At 34.5% G+C, this 17216-nt stretch overlaps 1 protein-coding gene across 5 annotated transcripts in view; it reads left to right on the forward strand.

Moving 5' to 3' along the window:
• The first annotated feature begins 877 nt into the window (after nt 1-877).
• spen (split ends) overlaps nt 878-17216 on the forward strand; it is an 87409-nt gene continuing 71070 nt past the window's right edge. For all 5 annotated transcript variants that reach the window (XM_069058389.1, XM_069058390.1, XM_069058394.1 and 2 more), the window contains exon 1: nt 878-1250. In XM_069058389.1, the coding sequence (XP_068914490.1) occupies nt 1168-1250 (83 nt within the window). In that variant the 5' untranslated portion in view covers nt 878-1167. The remainder of the gene's footprint in view (nt 1251-17216) is intronic.

Here is a 17216-nt window from a genome sequence, read left to right on the forward strand (position 1 = left end):
ACGCAGTTACGCACCAGTGTTCGACAAGGAAGGAAAAATAGGTGTCGAAAAACTTCGCAGGGTTACATCTACGCCTTTCCTCCTCGACATAATGGCCTCCGATGCGCGAGATTTTTCCACCCGAAAACAATCGAAACGTGTCCAATAATCCAGAACGGTGCACTTGTGTCGTTGAATTTGGGTCGTACGTTATGGTATACAATGGAAATGGATGGTAACGTCGAAAGAATGGGCCTCAGCTTTGTATAAAATGAAAATGCACTGAATTTGGTGTGTACCGTTGTTGAACCGACGTACCGTCCCACCCTTTGGAAAGTCGACTCGGCCAAGCTTCAATTAAAACAGCCTACTACGCGTTCTAAAAAGGTTCCCAGCGATGCCAAGCCAACGTGTTATTTTGGGCATTTACGTTTATGGTTTATTTTTCGTTCTATACTTAACAATTCGTTTCACTCGACTCGGGACGTTCTCAAAACGTCCCGGAGCAATGTCACCATTTCGTAGCGTCCGAATTCGCCCGTTTTTCCTGTTTTTCTTGAAGCGAGCTTTGCCGTTTTCGGCATCAAGTGGCAACGCCCGTTTGACGCCATTTGCATTCGCGATCAGGACACTTTTTGCGAAAAGCGGCCGATTTCTCGACAAATTTGTGTAAAAATGCGTCGAGTTTTACGATTCGGATAGTACATCGTCACAGGCGACCGAAAAGTCCAGTAAACAGAGACGAAACATAAAGGAAAGCAGTACAATTTTACACGAAACCGTTCGTTCGAGTACAGACGTACGTGGCAGGCTATCCTCGTCTGATGCAGGGCGATCGGGGCTGTCCTGACGTAGGTCGTGACTCGTTCGAGCAGAGAGGCGGAGCAACTCAGCATTCGAGCCCGCGGTCTCGAGCCCAGTATGTTGTGTAGAGCGAAAATATGAGGTGAAGTCGCTTGCACAGTGTTAAAGTGTAAAAAAAAATAAGTGAAACAAATGGAAGAAATAATAAAATAGTGCATTTTAAAAGCGAGTGTTGTGTCGCTATGATGTGAAGTGGTGAAGTGTGAAGTTTCCTCCTCGTTCCAGTGCGACAACCATGAAGTTGAAACGGCTGTGTTGTTTTTTTGTGAAATAGTGTCTGTGCGCCAAAAAACAAAAATTCCTCAATGTGGTGTTTAGGGCAAAATGGTCAGAGAGACTAGACATTTGTGGGTAGGAAATTTGCCCGATAACATACGAGAAGACCGCATACGAGAACATTTCAAACGGTAAATAGCCCATTTTGGATTCATTTTCGTAGGAGGCGTTGATTTTCCCCCGTGTCCATCACCCACTCGAGCACGCCGCCAGACAACACCCTTCGCCGCCACAATTTCCAAATTTTGCGCAGGCCGAACAACAACACTAGTTTATTCTCGGCTATTTACACTGAAAAGTCGATCAAACGTTTTTACATGAGCTAGTAATCGCCCGGCTACAATGGGGTCGGGTGTTGGAACCACCCCTCGTTTCGCAGGGGTCACAAATGCGTAATGCAACCCTTATTGAGACTGCACGAGTCCCTATCGTTCGAATAAATGTCTCCACGCGGTCACACTCGTAAAAATCCAACGTACAGTTATACAGAAACAAAGTTAGCCGCAAAATGCTGCCATGAAGGTCACTCGCCAAACTTCCTTACTTTTGTGCCATATTTTTTCGTGTGCTCGTTGCGGTTGTTCCCGAATCCTCGGCCCAAGCATGGAGATGTAACCGACGAACAGGTCACCGAACAATTTGCACACAAAGTATAAAACGAGCACAGGTAACAATGTATACCTGGACGTTCTCTCCCTGTCTCTGCTTGATAAATGTAGAACCGTCAAAATGGCCGAAATCGTGTGAATGTCAACTTGGGTTTCCTGATGCGTCTAAAACCCAAGCTCTCCACCAAATACGAGTTCCGTACCAGAAGGCAGACTGGACTATTCGGGACCTTACTTTGAACTTTCAAATAAGATTAGATACCATTATCCAACAATTGATGTGATGTATTTATTATACAGTCACCTATACCCCCAACTGCATAAATTTCGGCTTTTCCAACAAACATAAACATCTAAATTAACACGGGCATGATAAATGCACGAGCCTAACTTATCTTGAATTTATTAAATAGATTTTGTTTTCTAGAACAGGTCTAGACAGGTCAGAACTGTACGATCGGTTTATTTCTGATAATGTTCTAGGTGGTGAGTTGGGTTGTTTCTGTGGTTTTAAGGTACCAAAAGTTCCCACCTGCAGTTCGAAAATTTAAATCCTTCCCTTACATTTACTTTTCATAGTGGGTGTTACGAAGCATTTATCTTGAGTGGTTCCAGAATTTTGATTTTAAATAGTACTTGCAGTTGTATTCAGAGTGGAACATAACAGAATACATGCATAGAAGTGTTGAGTTTGTTTCAATAGTCTTATTTTGTATTCGTATTTACAGTATGTCCCATTTGCGTGATAGTTATTTCAAATTGTGCAAACAAATGTGATTTTTGAGGTGTTCAAAATTTTATATTTCGAGAATTTGCACAAATCTTTTTGTTACACTTTTTATAACCAAATTTTAAAACAAAGGTAATTTTTTTAAGAAACACGATTAAAATCACTATGCTTGTATGTTTCTTCATCCAGCTGTAAAAGATGGGAGTCGTAAAAGAAAATCAATGAATATTATCATTATTAATAATTATATTTTTCTGAATAGAAATTCACAATTTAAGAAACGGAATTTTGTATACATTATTTTTTGTTAATCATATTGAGGATTATGTGATTTTGAAATCTTTTCATTTGCTTCAAATATGAATGCATTGACTTGAGGTTTTGGTAAAATTTGGAACATGATACCAAATTCTGCGATCAAAAATGATAAAGTAAGTTTTATTTCTCATTCCATCTTAATAAAAAAAAAGTGCAGGCATTGAATGCTTCAATATGTTTTTATATTGAATTTAAATTTTAGAAAATGTGAATTGAAAAGCGAAGTTTCGTTTCTTTTTAAAAAATATACACAACATCGAATACGTTTCAAGAATGGAATCATTTGATAAGATCGCGTAGATAGAAGTGCGAGCCCTCATTGGTGAAAAAGTAATAAACTGTAATGCAATCATTTTTATGCTCCTATTTACTCCATACAATTTATTTCTGCATATGTTAACAACGTTTGATAAAGGTAATGTTGATGACTCACCATCATTCGACAATTTGGTTGTGCGTAAATAAAAATAAGTATATATTTTACAGCTTTTTAAGATATTCAAGAATGTAATGTATAATTTCCGGTAGTGTGGCAGCAAATTATTTTATTTTACGACTTTTTGAAGGATATCGATCAACATGCACCTGCACGATTAATGAATTTTGTTTTTTCTATTAAAAATTTCAATCTTTACCACACAGAATTAAGTCGATTCAATACAATTCTCATTGTAAAACATTGAAAAATGCTAATTTAAAATGTTTACTTGTTTTTTTTTTTTTATTTATTGACGTCAAATCGCAAGCAGTGAATCATCATAGCGATTTAAAATCGAACTTCTGACATGTAACTTATTTTGGATTATTGGAATACATGATACCACGGAATAAGTACAACCAGATCTTAAGCACAGATGAATGTACACTTAAATCGTTAATCGTGATAACTGATAACAAATGTGTAAATCTGGATGTTGATAAAAACAGTTGGGGCAAACGCTGCAGGACAGTTATGCTGTCCTTCGTTTTATAATATCTACAGTTGAGATTAACCGTTGGTAAATTAGTTTGCATAGTTGTGGTTTATGTGATGCAACTAGAACCAACTTTTTTAATTTTTAAATCGTGGTTGTCATCACACTAATAAAACAGGTACAACAACCTCCCACTGGTAAATTTGATTTTATTGCCTGTTTTGCGTTGATGGGACGCGGAATTTACAATACAGTTTATTTTTATTTAACTTGTTAATCTTTAATTTGCTGCATGAGTTTCTGAAAAACTGAACACTAGATAATAATCTAGTCGGAAAATTTTTGACCAAGCGAGTAGATTTGGTGCCAACCACAATACATTTTTTAACAGTAATTGACCGATCAACTATTAAAATGACCTACAATTTTGTTTGCTTACATTATTGGCCGTGAATAATTTGAGAAACTTTATTAGTCAGCCAACAATATAACTCGTTTTGGTTGTAGTTTAATTCCGGTAATTATTTAACAGCCAATTATCCGCTGTCTGGCACTTTTTAAATTTATTTAATACTGAACTGAACAGTATTTTTTTCAAAATCAGGTTATTTATTTCAAGTGGACTGACAGGTTGATGCAACCGTTCTTACGAAACCCCACATACTCGCAATATAATTTTCACAATTTGTTCGACTTGCCGGTGCTGATTCGCCCATAACATTTATTTTCGCGAATCCATCGCGCACACACCAGCAAGTGCATAATTTTCGCTTTGCCGTGCGTTAAAAATGCTGGACACTTTTACGAAAGGTGAACGTTCTGTGCGACTTTTGCAATAACAATTTCTATTTAAAAATACACGAATGTTTCATCACATTATAGTAATTCTGTAAGCTAATATGGTTGTGCCAGCGGCCATTGTGTATGAGATAGGAAGGCGAAGCGCGTAATTTTCGTAATTTCGGGGTTGGTCTGCCGTTGAACTAGTCCACCACGAGCAACGTTATAAATAGGAACTTTCCGTATTTACGTTTTGAAAAGGGTAAACAATTTGTCGAAAAACGTGGCCCTATTTTTAGCGTATTTGAAATTTTAACATAACCTTTGACGGGTGAAAGTTTATTTGATCATTGTGAACTTTATGTGATCTTTGCTAGGTGATTTGCGTCGTTTGTTGTGTTTTCCGTTTCATCTTTTTGTGTTTCAGTAAATGTTAGTAGAGTCTTCCACGACTTGTCATCGGCTGAATTATTGTATTGTTAAATATCGCCACTTGCATCAGATTTCACGTTCAAACATTTATTTATGACGCTTTTTAGGTGACAAGTTAGAAAATTTACACACACAATCACAACTAGGGATTTATTATTTATATTTCTTTTTATTGCTTTTATTCAGAATGGATCAAATACAAATATGTACATTTCTATGCGATTTTGTCTAAACTGATAGATCCTATTTTTGTAATCTGCAATTGTTTCAAAAAAGGAAGTCAATAGAACTTGGAAACGACTGTGAGCGCTTCTATTGGAAGAATTTCAGTGGTTACTGGTAAATTTGGTTAGGTATGAAAAATTTTACAACAAAATCTTCACTTTTCTAGCTCTTGGTCTCTTTGGCGGTTAAAGATTAAAGAAGCGTTTGTGGTTTATGTGCGAAATTTTTTGTTTATAATATGTAAGTATGTATAATCATTTTTACTAAATAACTATTTTGCTGGAGAAAAGATTTATGCAAGGAAAATTTAAAGTTTAAAAATTCTGTTGGCTTTACAAATTCCAGAGGAATATTTTTCTTATGGTTAATAAGGTTTCACGACCGAGAGTAGAAGTTAGTTTCTAATTACAAAAATCATGACAGAAATAACAAAGGAATTCCAGAGGGAGTTTTCATTATGAATCAAATAAAAATGGGAAATTTTAAGAAATGTACGTGTTTATTAAAGTTATAATTTCAAAATTGAAACCGCAGCGTTTGCTGCTTCAGTAATTTCTTCAGATTCTTCTGCAAAAAAATTGTCCGACATCTATCTTTTACCATAAACTAACTTGCCTACATACATTTTCACGGTTGTCAAGGTATTTTTAAAATTCATCAGACTTCTGACTAGAATTAGGTAGTAAATATCAATAAATCACGTTTTAAAAAATTACTTTTTCGTTTTTAATCGTACTTGGGTCGTGAAAAATCGTGTAAGTATAGACCACGGGAGAGAATACTATTTTTCTATAGCAGATGTTAAAGTGTGCTTTTATCTATTCAAATCAAAAGGTCAAGTAGCATTTTAACCGCAGGGGTAGATAAAGTAATTTTTTTTATCTAACAATGCTCATACTAACGAGATTTTAAAACCTGACAGGATTAGTAGTGATTTAAAAAAAAGAAATATAAAATCCAATTATCTTTTCTAGCGTAATTAGCTCTCAAAGATAAAATGGAATTTTATCCTCGTGTATAAAAAATAACTAATTTTCCCTCAGGCTTCACCTTCACTGTAAAAATCATGCATTTCTTTCCTTAGGCCTAGATGAATAATACACTACTTTTTGAATGGAGCATATTATTTATTTGTAAAATTTCTTAACTGACTAATTCGCGATTTAGGAAAAAAATTGAATTTATTCTTGATGAAGTAAACTAATCACCTAATTGAAGTAAAGATGGCAATTCTCTAGACCAGTATTTTAGTTTAAGAACTCGAATTCGCCACAGATGCAGATCGAACCGGATATGTTGGCACGATTTGAGATGGAAACCAATTACCATTACCAACTGTTCCAAAAATGACAATGAAATAAATGTAGACAATGACACTAATGATGATTTGTTAATGCCCCATGACTTCAGTTCGATGTCTATTTTGTCCTTTCAGTTATTGACGCTTCATAATGCAGTAAATGTATTTAGATCAATTCAAACAGTGTATTTGCTATAGTTTGTGATGTTTTTTCTTGATGATACAAGTTCATATACTTTCATTATTTTTGTTCATATACTTTCATTATTTTTAGAATTTCTTAAAAATAAGCAGTAGAATTGCTGCAAGGAATACTTTTTGGCTGTTAATATCATTCTTTGAACAGTGGTAAATCTACTGTGAAACGGTTATAATCTATAATACCCTGTTTTGTTTAGCAAATTTAATTGATACAATGAAATGTACAAGTTTGTATGTATTTTGTCATAAAATTACTTTTAATGAAATAATTCTTTATTTTATTAACATGTTATTTTGGGGCTTGATTCTGAACAAAAAAAACTTGACAATTTTATTTATGTATTATGTATTAACATTTTGTTGACATTGGGAATTGTCAAGCAGAGAAAGATTGGTAATTGTTCACTTTAACTACTTCTGGAATTTTCGCGTTTTTTCTAGCTAGACAGCCTCAGGGCGTCCTTCTAGATCGTTTCCCACCATTCAAACCTTGTGCAAATGCCTTTTTTTTCTCTTTCTTGTTGTGTTTTAAGGTCGCGCCAATGTCTTATTATAACTAGAGGGTAAGGAAAATTCATTTGCACAAGGTTTGAATGGTGGGAAACAATCTAGGGGGACGCCCTGAGGCTGTCGAGCCAGAAAAAACGCGAAAATTCCAGAAGTAGTTACAGTGAACAATTACCGAAAGGATTTTTCTCCACAACTATCAGAGAATGAATGCGTTCTTGTTGGATATTCAATGAAAGAATGCTATCAATTCCACAGAATATACTGAAACTCACGGCTGTCGGCCAATCACATCCCTCGTATTTTCATTCTATCACGGCCAGATCGTCAATCGGATCCGTTTGTAAATAAGTGGCGCATCGCGTAGTAACCGCTCAACGAGGCACAATTTTAATTGTCAAATATTTTAAAAGTCAAATTAGATTCAATTTTCAAAGATTGTTTTTTCTTGGTATAGTCGTGGAGAAAGTATAGTCTTCAACTTGCGTATAAAGGCTTTTATTCACTCGGACGATGTCACCACTCGCCTACGGCTCGTGAATAATAGGGATCATTATACGCTCGTTGAAGAATGTACTATTATTTGTGACAATACCAGGATATTTCAAAATTACATTGACAGCCAAAATTTATTGCTCGCGACTACGTACTTAATTTTTAGTTGTGAACGTTCAAAGGTTCCATATATGGACTTCAAACAAATTAAGTTTGGAAACAGCTTTACCAGTTTGTTTTTTGCGAAAACTGAATTTCAGAAAAATAATAAAGCGTTTATGTTTAATGGTTGAAGCTGATGAGTTAACCAACTTTATAATAATAAATATTGATTGATAAATTTTTCGACCAAAGAAAGTAAATTCACAGACTTGTAGTCATTCGAATGTGATCGATATTAGTAATATAAACTGGTAAGATACGTTTATGCTCTTGACGATATATCTAGATATTTTTTAATTGTTATGGCAGATAGTGAATTATTTCGCAGGTACTTGCAGATAATTTACAGATATAAATATGAGTAAGCAGTTATTTAATCAATCTCGGACGATCCAACGTTTATCTCCTGTAGCCAGTAGGTATTCGAAATTTTATTGAAAAGTTACTCCGTGCAACTGTACCCATTGTTCTTCACTATATTTCTGGCCTACTAAAAGTGGCAAATCAAACAAGCAAACATCAGATTTCACTCGTCTCTTCGCTCTTCACACAATTTACGCAATTCAGCCTAAAATAAATAGCCCGAAATAAAGACCCGCCATGGGAGGGGCAGACTGAGGATGGTTATAATCGTCAGTTTGATGGTTGCGTGTGTAGATTTTACCATGCTCAACCCTGGCATTAATGGATCAAGGGTTAATTTCTAAAGCAAAACCATTGCGTAGGGCTCGGAATTTGTTTTTAAACAAATTAAAGAAAATAATGGAGGCAGGAAACCAGATGCTGTCACAGTCTGGTGCTGGTTGCATGTCAGTCTTGACGTGGTTTTAATCTTGACAAGACGTTGAATAGAGGCGTATATTTTTAACCTGACTAACATTGCAACACATTAGTGAGGCTGCTACGAACAACCGCACATACATCACATTAATAAGAAGAACAAACTGCATTACCATTTCTGTCTGCTGCTGTTTGTATCAATTTGTATTCGTAGAGTTACCGACATAAAAACGCACACCTAATGAGCTCTAGTCATGATAATTTTTCCTAATGCCACAAGAATCAACTACCACAAATTGCTCTTTATTTGTTCCTAGTAGAAAAGTTGTGGAATATGGAAGAGCTTCGGTAATTTCCTTCTATATCGGTACAGCGTTGTTATAGTCTATCCAGTGATAGATTGTTGACAGTCAAGTATTTATTTCACGACTCCCGTACTACGCGAAGAAAATAGTACCGCGGCAAATTTAAAATATCCCACAATGTTACTAAATTACAAAATGAAGTCTTCATACAAGCGTTGAATTAAGATTTTATTTAGGATGTCTCAGAATAAATGTAGGAGACGTGGATGACATATTTTTCGTAAATTCTAATAACGAATTCGAAAGAAAAAGTGCCCTAGGATAATAATTAACAACGTAAGATATAGGCTAAAAAATTTATATATGATAATAAATTTATAATGTCACATGAATGTTTTAAAATATTAACCTACGTTGACATGAATTAGTTTTGGGCCAGGAAAATAAAATAACGACATAACATGTTTACTTCTACATTTTTATTTTTATCTCACCTGGTACAAGAAGCTAACACAGGTCAGAACCCTGTTCATAATGGATTTTCACTCAAAATGGGGTAAACGTAAACATGGAAAATACGCATGATTTGACCATCTATTTTAGTCATGTATGTAAGTACCTATAATATTGTCACTTACCAGGGGTTGAATGTCCCCCCATCTCGTCTTCAAAACGCTACATCTGCAAATAAACCACTTTCAATGTCAACATTAATCACCAGCTCCTCAACAGACGTATATATCTCTTTTTCAAAATATTGTCTTATAATTTTATTGGTATGACCTATGTAATGTGTCCATTGTTCTGCAGAGACCCCTTCTAAAGCTGTCCTCCACGCCAAAATTGGATTTTTGTTCTTCAGAACCTCACTGTCATATGTTCGCTTGGTTTGACTCCGTACCATTTCAATCGGGTTAAAAATACAATGATATGGAGGCAAACGTAATGGTTTATGACCAGCTTCATGAATAACACGATCCACTACGTAGACAGGACTTTTATAATTTTGTCTGCATAACTTTAATAAGGTGTCCTTTTTATCTGTCTCAGAAAAATGGATATTGTTATTTTGAAGCCAGGTCTGTAAATGAGCTTTTCTCCATGCACAAGTTGGTTTCTTTTCCTCCAAGCGCCTATGGTAACTGGCGTTGTCCAGAACAATTATTGATGGTTCCGTCAAAGCAGGTAATAATTTATCTTGCAACCAGTTTTCAAAAGTTTCTGCATTCATTTCTGAATGGTAATCCAATTCTTTTTGCTTTTGAAGATGAGTCCTGCTCCTTCAATAAAATTCAAAAGTATTGCAAGACTTGAACGTTTGTAATGGTAGATAAATTTTGAAGTGAGCTCCTGGCCTAAAGTATCCAACGTCACATGCTTTTCTACAATTAAAAATTATTAGTTCTACACACTTAATTTCCTAAAATAATGGCCCCAGAAATCTACATGCAAAATAAACTCATAAATTAAGAAAAAAAAATCTCATTGAATAAAGCACCCTTTCTTCTCTCTTACTCTGATGAACCATGTCATATAAAACAAAACGAATTTCTTGTTTAATATTTGGACCCAAATCTGTCGTACTATTTTTGGACCGTTGCCTTTCAATTTTCTGAGGCTCCTCTTGTACTGCATCTTTGTATTGCAAGACTGAGTTCTTACTAATGCCCAAACAAAGTGCAGTTACCTACAAAAACAAGACTTAAAATGATGTGTTAGGTGTAAATCATTAACAGTACCTCAACAGCAGATCCCAAACACAAATTTCTTTCCTTAAAATAGGTGTATGCATTGGCAATCATCTTTTGTGCTGTCACATTACCAGCGACAATAATATAGCTTCTCTTGGCCTGTCAAACAGTTCATTAAAATCAAACGAAAAACCAAGAATCTTACCTTGGACTGAACCGTATTTGTTATATCACTTAGGCCACTCATTGTTTAAAGAAAGTTTTTCCTTCGAAAGATTCTTAATTAAATAGTTTATTTTATAACACTTTGACGTTCTACAAACACACGCTGACAGGCACCTGACAGGTCGGAACCGTGTAGGGTGTAGGAATAAAAAAGGCGCGAACACTGCCAACGTTAAAGCGCATCAACCCAATGTTCCTATTGATATACATTGTTAATGTCTAGGGAAATTTCTTTTTTTCACGATATTTGAAAAAGTTGAATCTATGGCTGGATTCACTATACCAGCGGTTCACCTTGTGTCTCTACACTAATAACTTCATTATCATACTTTCTACTTTCATTTGTTTATCTTTGTGATAAGTTTCGCTGTTTCTGTGAAATTAGACGAATACGCATAAATTGCACCAAGTCAGGGATAAACAAATAATGCTGCTGTTTTCTACAAATAAAAATCCCGATATATTGAACGTCGTTACGAACATGAACATTCTTTTATTCTTCAAATGTGAAAATGGAGAGCCAAAATGAAATTCCTCTATGGTACGTACATTTCACAATCCATTCTACAATTATTTGTCAATTTTTATTTGAAGGAAGCATTTTTATGTTTTCTGTGCGAAAACAAATACCCACCTTTTTCATTAGTGTTGGTGCTTTGATTTTTTAATAACTGTCATCGAGCTGTGGCCCATTTCATTCATGAGCGTTCATTTCGTCAGTATTATCCAGTGTTCTCGACGATCTTCTTGTTCATATCCGTTCGCAAAAAACTCCTGTCTTGGCAATTTCTCGAACTCTTGAGCCGTCAGCCTCCTCTGGAGTTCCATGCATACAGTATTTTATTGAGGTGGGATGCCATCAGTTGTTTTTTTTTCGGCATCATTTTTGTTCGTGTTTAATTCAGCGGATATGCGACCAGCATCTACCACAACAGAAGCGTATTTTCAGTAAATTAAAACGAATAAATCTGTAGACCGTGTGGTCGCCCATCTATTTCTATTTTCGTCGAGACCGAGCCTCGTAACTTCGCCCAACATAAATTCGATTCAACATGCAAGCGATGTACGTTTGTTGTACTAATAAATAACGCCCATGGGGACGGTTGGCTTAGGAACTGAAAAAGAAAGGAAGGTGTTCGGGAAATGGTGTTAAGCGGTTGACAGGTTGCAATTGTTACGGTGTCAATAGTACACCTGTACAGGCTTGGAAAGGACGAGTTGAACTTTTGTGAAGGTGTTTGTTAAATATGAATGTCTTTCATTTTATGATCGGACATATTCCTGGAAGACAAATTGGAGGGACGAAAATAAAATGTTTGGGACGAACTGTAAGGTTGTCACGTGTTAAATTCTTATTTAAAACTATGTTTTATTCATGCGTTTGGCATAGGAATTACACACACACACATGCGAATACATATTGATTTATTAATGTTCGATAAACTGTGTCTTAAATAATGGCTGTCTTGGTATTTGAAATTATTCGACGTCTAATTGAACCAAAAAAATCTGCAGATTTTTGTTGATTTTCCAAAACCAAATTGCATTAGGTTGTCTGGTTATGTGGTATTTTTTATGGAAGTGTTGAAAGACAGTTTGCAAGGTTAATAGGTAAAACGTATTTTAAAAGAAAAGCTTTCACAATTTTATTCGGAGGTTTGTGATTCGTGAGAAATTGTTCGTTTTGAGTTACTTTCTACCTGTCATTAACAGATACGTTTATCTGTTTATAATTGAAGGAGGCGAATTAATTTGCAGACGGACATTATTTAGTATTCACCGAGGTAATTCACGTTCTTCAACAATATCTACTTTGGTTTATTTAAGAGAAAAACGTCATCTTGGTGTTGTATTATGCAGCTCATCAAATTTTCAATAAAAAATTCTACAGTTTGTTAAAAATAGCGTCTTGATCCACTTTACTGTTTCGATAATGAAGTTGTATTCGAAAAAAAAACGGTATTATATAATTTCGAAAATGTCTTAGTTTTCATTGGGTCGTATTTTATTTTTATTACTTCAAAAAAAAAATTGGGACAATTTTGGTGTTAATGATTTTTCTCTAGAGGCGAATCGAAGAAATTCTCTAATACAGACTTCATGAATAATAGAATAGAAATAGAATATTAACACATTTTTACTATGAAATTAGTGTTTTTACTTTTCACTTATGATTTATTTATTAAAAATTTAAATTAATTATTCTTGGCTTCCAATATTTGATGTTCGGAATCCGCTTAATCGTCGAAGTGGCAATACAATTCTGAACATTTTTTATTTGGCTATTTGCAATGGTAGGTTATGTTATGACAATAAAAATTAACGGTAAAAGAAATGAGATGAAGGAAATGCCCGAAGTACCCCCCATTTGGCTCTAAACATAAATTAACACTTTTTTTAGGCTTTTGGGCAGATTCACGAACATGTTTAATTTAATCTGATATGTCAAACGTTACTTATCAATGATCCGGCTGTCAATGTCAAGTCGTCAACAACGGGAAGTTACTCCAGTTGTAGCATTTAAAAATTAAACTCTGTATTACCAATTCAAACAGTCCTTCTTGATCACCCCGTGTATGCTTGTCATACTCGAAAAAAAAAGATTCGATTAAAATGTTTTTTTTTTTGTCAGATATCTTTATAATACAGATGTACAGTTGCGGAATTAAAATTTCGGGCACTATTGTCAATGTCATGAAATAAACCCTAAAACAACCTTTACGTTAATAACCTTATTTTTTACTCTTGTCATGTTTTTGTCTTTTTGGCATTCAAAAATTGTCATTTGTGGCATAATAACGGGTAGGCAACATATCAAAGCACTGATTTAATGTCAGTCATGATTACAGTAGAAGGTGCTTTACAGAGATTTTGTTGAAGTGACAGAAAAATAGTGCCCGAAATTTCAATTCCGCAACTGTACTTTAATTAAAAAAAGTAAATATTTGTTCTAATTTCGTCACTTTCAAAACTGAGTTATTATCGAACGGTCAGTCTTTTCACACTGTTTAGGAAATGTTTTTTTTTTTCCAGTGAACAGTTAATTTCAACACTAGTGACGAAAAAAATTATACATAGTAATGTTGCTTTTTATTCTTCTGGAATTATGGAAGATACATTGCATTTTCTGCAACTTCATCGGTATTATTTGGTATGTCACAAGTGAAGCAAACATTTTTCGTGTAGATTCAGATTTTACATATGAAAATTATCAAATCACAGACGTGTCAAGCTCGACTGTGTAAACGAAACTTCCAACTGGCAAGCAAAATAAACGTAACTACTTGTTTTTCAATACAAATCGTGAAATTAATGATTTCCTCAGTTTAAAGAATCGTTTTTGTCAAAACTTGAAAAACATTTTTTTTCACGTCCGACAAAAAATGTGCATGATTTTTCATCATTTGTGTTCATAATTGTATATTATTCAACGAGTTCGTGTGTAAATTGGGCTCTTTATGGCATAAGTGAAAACATGCCCACGAATTCACACAGGAGAAAATTCTCATATTCTGACAGTGTCGAAATAGTTATTTAAACTTAATTTTTGTATGCAACTCGGTAGTAAAGTATCTTTTTTTTACTCGGGGGATTTGCAAATTTTCCTTTTCGTAAAAAAAAGTATTACTTTACTAACTTGTTACATAAATAACTATTATGAAGAACTTTAAAAAATGCCATTATGTATAACCTGTGTGATTTCCCACATTTTACTCGTTGTAGCTACTGAACACTACAATTTTTTATTGCTTATAAAGGTATTGAGAATGTTTTTCCTTGGTTTTATGTATCGTTTGAAATAATGCAGTTTTAAAACGTTTATCATGTCGCCGTGTCACTCAATGCTGCAATTTTTGTTAAAATGGCAACATTTACATAGTTAAGAATAATAGACTGTTGGAACCTACGGAGAAAATCACTAAAATGGTACTTATCAACGTATTTATTTTCATATCTAATTGTAAGTAATTTATTATCATATGTTACGGTAATTGACTTAAGTAAGTTGACTTGAAGTTTTTTTGAAAGTTGACTTTTCTATTGTTTGCTTTAATTTGCAACATTACCAGGATTAACTGTTATATAAGCATTTAAGTTCGGAGCTAAACTTACTCAAAAATACACCATCAAGTTAAATTGTTAATTAAATTTTGATTTCTATTCCATTTTCTACGTATATGGTCCTGAATAGTAACAAAAGATTACTACAGCGTATAGATATTATAAATATTTTAACCGAATTAACTTTTAACTGTAATTAATCCAACTACCTTTAAATAAATCGTTTTGGTATTACAAATTTTATTCCTGTTATTTAGAGTAGGAAGACATGCCGCTTTTCTCGAGTGTCAAATGTTCCCACATTCCAAAAAGTTAATCATCAAATTAACAAAATAGAAAATAAAACATTAATTTAGCAATTATATTTTTTATTTTGATAATACATAATTTTTTAGGAACAATTGTTAATTATAATTTTTCGCCAACTGCATATTATTATTTAAGCAAACAACTGTACGTTTTTAATTTCTTTTAGTAAAAGAGTTTTTTAATTTAAAATTTCGTATTATTCGTGGTGAAAATTTGCCGGTAATTCAATATTGGCTTTATTATTCTCACATTTCTACAACTATTATTATTATTATTATTATTCTGGATAAAAACAATTAATTTTAACTGTTTACGTAAATAGACAACAAACAAAGTTAATCTGATCCCGATGAACCAAAGAAATGTACATACAATATTATTTACTTCTTTAGGTTTTTTTTGATGTTTTCATTTTCGCTTAACTGAACGTGCTTTTTATTTACATTTTTTGTTTGAAAACATTAGCTTACACCGTCGATAATTTTTTGTTAGTACTTTTCTGTGTCTGCTGTGGACTACACTGTAAAATAAATATTGCGACGAATTGACCACTTGAAAAAATTGAAATGAAACAGACTGTAACGCAAAAGAATTCAGTATTATGTTCAATATTGTTTTGGCACATCGTCAAAATTTGATCTAGTTGCGGCTGGGTGGTGTCAGAGGTTAAAGGTTGATATTTTTTGGTCTAAATAAGAGAGAAAGAATCTTCCAGTTCTAGAGCTATTTTAATCTCTTCCGGCTGTGTATTATTGCGGTTATCTCTGGGTTGTTGGAATTAGGAATGTTAACACGCCATGTATAAATGGGAAATTGATCAGATCGGATTCAATTATGCAACATTAATAATTTCTGGAGAAAATAATAATGAAATACCAGTAGTTCGCTACGGGTAACACGCCATATTTGTGAAATAACATAAATACGTCAATTATTATTAACAATGGCATTTCTAAATAGTCTAAAGTAGGTGTAACAACAACGTTGGCGGTACAATATGACATTTTGCTTTCTATTATCTATTAGTAGTCAGAATGTTTTATGCCTGTGCATTTAATGTTTTTAATTTAGAAAAGAGTCGTGGAAGGCGAGCGACATGGAAAACACGACCTCTTCGTCTGTAACCATTGTTTCAATTTTTTCTATTTAATCGGAGAGGCGTGACTTGTTAATCTAGGAGACAACTTCGACTCGTTTACAGTGAATAATTGTGATAACAGGAGATAAGGAGGAAGGCCACATGAGTAAGTTGACGCAAAAATAAAGCGAAAAACATCGACACATGCGATAGATAAGAGAGAGTCAACCGTCGTTCCATTATTCTCCTGGAGATCTCACGTCTCGCACAAAACAATAAATAATAACGTAACATCCGTTTCTATAACGTTATTTTTCTCGTTCACCTGAAATGCTACGGCAGCGATCGTTCAACTGCAATCTGGCAACAGGGTAACGATGCGTACAGGCGACAACGTAGCAGTTATGTAAGCAGCTGTGCCAGGTCGCATGACGTCACGATATATAAAATACCAACTAGACCTGCTGCCAACCTGGCTAAAGTTGCCAAGCCAACTTCCATAACGTGAGTTCTGTTCGTTCTGTGCAACTCGGAGGCTGTTGTAAAATGCAAGCGGCGGTTTTTCCGCATCCAAGCATGTATTTGTAAATAGAGATAAAGCCAGACATTTTTATTCGCGAGGCTCGTGTCGTTGCCAACACCTGTGCCAGATGTTGATTTTTTCCAACAATAAATTTTGTTGTTATTGAAGGTTGGTGGAGAAATCGATCGGTCCGTACAAACACGACGTACGACGTTCAATTTCAATTACGATGATGGATGTAAAACCACAAGTTCAACGGCATGACCATCATAAAAATAATTAGCGAATCACGTAGGCTAGTGTAATGGCGCCGGGGGGAGGGTAATAAAAATGAAGCAGTAGTTTTTCATAGCTCGCTTCCTGGATAGGTAAATCTGAAATATGGTCAGGCAGGTGTAATAAAGTTGCAGGTTGTTTCTTTTTTTTTTTTTGAAGAGAAAGAACCAGCGGTT

This window comes from Tenebrio molitor, chromosome 9, assembly GCF_963966145.1.
Source record: "Tenebrio molitor chromosome 9, icTenMoli1.1, whole genome shotgun sequence".
In the NCBI taxonomy this organism is placed as follows: Eukaryota; Metazoa; Arthropoda; class Insecta; order Coleoptera; family Tenebrionidae; genus Tenebrio; species Tenebrio molitor.